Below are 3,755 nucleotides of genomic sequence, written 5' to 3' on the forward strand. Positions count from 1 at the left end.
CTTCACTATCATTATTCTGAATTCTTTTTCTGGAAGGTTGCCTATCTCCACTTCATTTAGTTGTTTTTCTGGGTTTTATCTTGTTCCTTCATCTCGTACGTAGCTCTGTGCCTTTTCATCTTGTCTATCTTTCTGTGAATGTGGTTTTTGTTCCACAGGCTGCAGGATTGTAGTTCTTCTTGCTCCTGCTGTCTGCCCTCTGGTGGATGAGGCTGTCTAAGAGGCTTGTGTCAAAAATCATTTTAATGGGCTTCCCTGGTGGTGCAGTGGTTGAGAGTCCGCCTGCCGATGCAGGGGACACGGGTTCATGCTCCGGTCCGGGAAGATCCCACATGCCGCGCAGTGGCTAGGCCCGTGAGCCATGGCCGCTAGCCTGTGCGTCCGGAGCCTGTGCTCCGCAACGGGAGAGGCCACAGCAGTGAGAGGCCCGCGTAACGCAAAAAAAAAAAAAAAATCATTTTAATGAAGAAATAAACATACCTCTTGGTGTCTTTCAAGGTGAGTCATAATCAGAGAAAGTAATAAACTACTGAATTTTAAATGCATGAATTTCTTTTCCCTACATCACAAAACAAACTGGTACCTTAAAGAACAAAAGAGAAAACTAATGTTGAAAATATTAATTGAAAATAAATATACATATAACATGTAAATAATCAGTGTGCACAGTCTTGAATTCTTGTCATCTGAATCAGCAGTAATGCAAGAACTGAAATGACATCAAAATCTGAAATTCAAAATTTATAACATGAGCTAAAGGGTAAAATCCTCTAAAGTCTTTTGAGGGCATTTCAGCTGAAACACTGACAGTGTGACTGATTATTCTCTCCCAACCTATGCAATAAATATGTAAAAAGGAAAAATTGTGTGATAAGTAAATGTTTTGAACTTGTAGGCAATTTGAGTCCTTTTGAAGAATTGGTGTGTTTTAAAAGCATTTAAACTTTTAGAGCTCCAGTGTTTAGAAATGAACCTACTAAAAACTAAGAAATAGTTTCCAGTTTCTACTAAAGTTACACATTTTCTTTTGACCAATGCTAAGTTGGCAATGTCAACTTTTACTTCAGTTGGGAAGAAATTAGACCATTTAACATGATCATGAGAATGTGTTTCTTAAGTGGTAACCCTAATCAAATTTAATTAGGATTGGAATGATCAAATTGCTGTGGGAATGTAAAGTCTATTTGATTACCGTGCAACCTCATGGCAAGATAAGAAATTTTTAATCATGAATTAAATATTTATTTATTCTAAAATTTAAAACTCCTATTTTAAGAATATAAAAAATGGGGCCTCCTCCTCGGCTCTCGGAGCGGCGCGGGGCCGGCAGGGAGCGCAGCGCAGCGCAGCGCAGCGGGAGCCGAGGAGCGCGCGGAGCCTGCCATGGGCAAATCAGCTTCCAAGCAGTTTAATGACGAGGTCCTGAAGGCCCACAATGAGTACTGGAAGCAGCATGGCGTCGCCCCGCTGAAGCTCTGCAAGAAGCTCAACCGGGAGGCTCAGCAGTATTCAGAGGCCCTGGCCAGCACGAGGATCCTCAAGCACAGCCCGGAGTCCAGTCGTGGCCAGTGCGGGGAGAACCTGGCGTGGGCATCCTACGATCAGACGGGAAAGGAGGTGGCTGATAGATGGTACAGTGAAATAAAGAACTACAACTTTCAGCAGCCTGGCTTCACTTCCGGGACAGGACATTTCACTGCCATGGTATGGAAGAATACAAAGAAGATGGGAGTGGGGAAGGCATCTGCAAGTGATGGGTCCTCCTTCGTGGTGGCTAGATACTTCCCAGCAGGGAATGTCGTCAACCAGGGCTTCTTTGAAGAAAATGTCCTGCCTCCAAAGAAGTAATTTGTTCAGTGCAACGGGAAGGTGGCAGACTTAAGAACTTGGATTTGAAGTGCCTAGAACAACAAAAACTCAGCTGTGTGTCTGTCCCTGTGGGTGTATGTGCTTGCTTGTGTGATGCTATGAGTCTCTCGAGCACACAATCGGTTTTACAGTTCTGCATGAATTCATTCTTACCAAAGAAATGAGCATATGAAGGCTTTACCTTGATGGTTCCCTAGACTGCAATTATTTGGACTTTGGGGGGGGGAATCAATTTTTAAACTTAAAAAAAATTTTTTAAGCAAAAAAAAAAAAAAAAAAAAAAAGAATATAAAAAATGAAACTATGAAAAGAATATATTTTGCAGATAGAATATTTAAAAATTACTTCATGAAATATAATCTACAGATATCTGGACAATCTCCTATAAAGTGAGTGTAGATAACTTACAAATAGACAACATCTAAGTATAGTAAATAATCTTTAATTGATTTAAGCCACATTTCTTTTATATAATTTTACCTTTTGATTCTGTTGACCTAGATCAAAACAAAATAAAAGAAAACAAAATATAACAAAAAAACAAACACACAGCAAAACTAAAACAACTATCACAAGTTACTACTTCTGCTTGAATCCAATTTCTATCCAGTTTACCAGCTGGCACTATGATATCATTGTATATTTAAATTTCAATTCAATAGGTCATTATTTCAAAAAGTTTGCTCTTTTCTGATGTTTTTGCCAATTGTACAAAGCATACAGCCTGTTATTGCCAATGTAGACCTGAAAACTTAACAGTGAGATTTACTCAATATCTACAGGGCGTTATTCATAAAAGATGCACTTCTCCTGGTAGAATTTACCATGCATAAATTATTTTTCTTAATGATTTGTGACATTCTGAACAATATACCTTTTATTCAGGTGACAGAAATAATTATAAGGAAGTCATCTTTCAGAATTTACATTCATTTTAAAGGAAACTACTTAATGATTTCAGTTCTCTGAAAATGTAAAGTGGAGCTGTAATGGGGAAAAAACATCAAAAATAATTAAGATAAATGACCTTCTGGATCACAGAAAGAAAATTTATTTTGTGAAGATGTTCTCATCTTATTTTAAAACTCTATACATTCAGTCTAGAGTTGGAGTGCTAACCTGGTAATAAGTAGTACAATAAATTTCCTGTTCATGTAAATAGTATAATAAAATTGTTATTAGAAATAGAGGAATAATAAGTACAATGTGTCAGATTCCTGGCACAAGACAATAGGAAAATAGGAAAAAGGTGATAGCCTGTGAGATTTGTTTGGCAGTGCCTATAACTCATCCTACCAAATCACCCTTTAGCTCAGGTTATCCATGATCTAGTTATGTACTTCTTTTATTTAAAAATTACCACTTATATTATTAAGATTAAGTTCATTTTAGTTGTAAAAATAGAAGGGAGAAAATATAGCTTTAAAATATAGATTTTTCAAAAAGAATGGTAAAAAATATCTTACTATTTTTGCCTTTTAAAGGGTAGCAAATGGTGGAAATTTACTCACCTCTCTCCAGCCTCCCTTATTGTTTCCATCAAAAGGAAAACAGACATATAATCTGAGAGTGATATTTTATCTAGAAAGCAAAATAAGCCATTATCTCTAACTCTCAAAAATGCATGTCCTAGACACACCTAAGAACTTTTCCAGATTTTGGAAGTTTCTACATGCAGCCCTAAGCAGGGAGAACTCCCCAGGCCTGGACAGGGAGCTGCTTAGATGGCAAGTTACACAAATGGAAATGGCCTTTCTCTGCTGCTCCCCCCATCTCAAATGTTAAAAGGATTAGTGTAATAAGAGCATGTGCTTGTATAGCACTTTGACATTCTTAGATGAAAAGTGCTAGATTAGGGTAAAATTTTATAACTGTAATGGAATTCA

At 37.5% G+C, this 3,755-nt stretch overlaps 1 protein-coding gene across 1 annotated transcript; it reads left to right on the forward strand.

Annotated features, from left to right (window-relative positions):
* Positions 1-1,312: 1,312 nt before the first annotated feature.
* On the forward strand, positions 1,313-2,127 carry LOC112066437 (Golgi-associated plant pathogenesis-related protein 1-like). The gene has a single exon (XM_055081803.1). The coding sequence runs from the start codon at positions 1,384-1,386 to the stop codon at positions 1,846-1,848; it is 465 nt and encodes a 154-aa protein (XP_054937778.1). The 5' UTR covers positions 1,313-1,383; the 3' UTR covers positions 1,849-2,127.
* Positions 2,128-3,755: the final 1,628 nt, after the last annotated feature.

This window comes from Physeter macrocephalus, chromosome 21, assembly GCF_002837175.3.
Source record: "Physeter macrocephalus isolate SW-GA chromosome 21, ASM283717v5, whole genome shotgun sequence".
Classification (NCBI taxonomy): Eukaryota; Metazoa; Chordata; class Mammalia; order Artiodactyla; family Physeteridae; genus Physeter; species Physeter macrocephalus.

What these genes read in the sequence shown, in the direction of transcription:
- LOC112066437 (XM_055081803.1), top strand. Translation starts at nt 1,384, where the DNA reads ATGGGCAAATCAGCTTCCAAGCAGTTTAATGACGAGGTCCTGAAGGCC.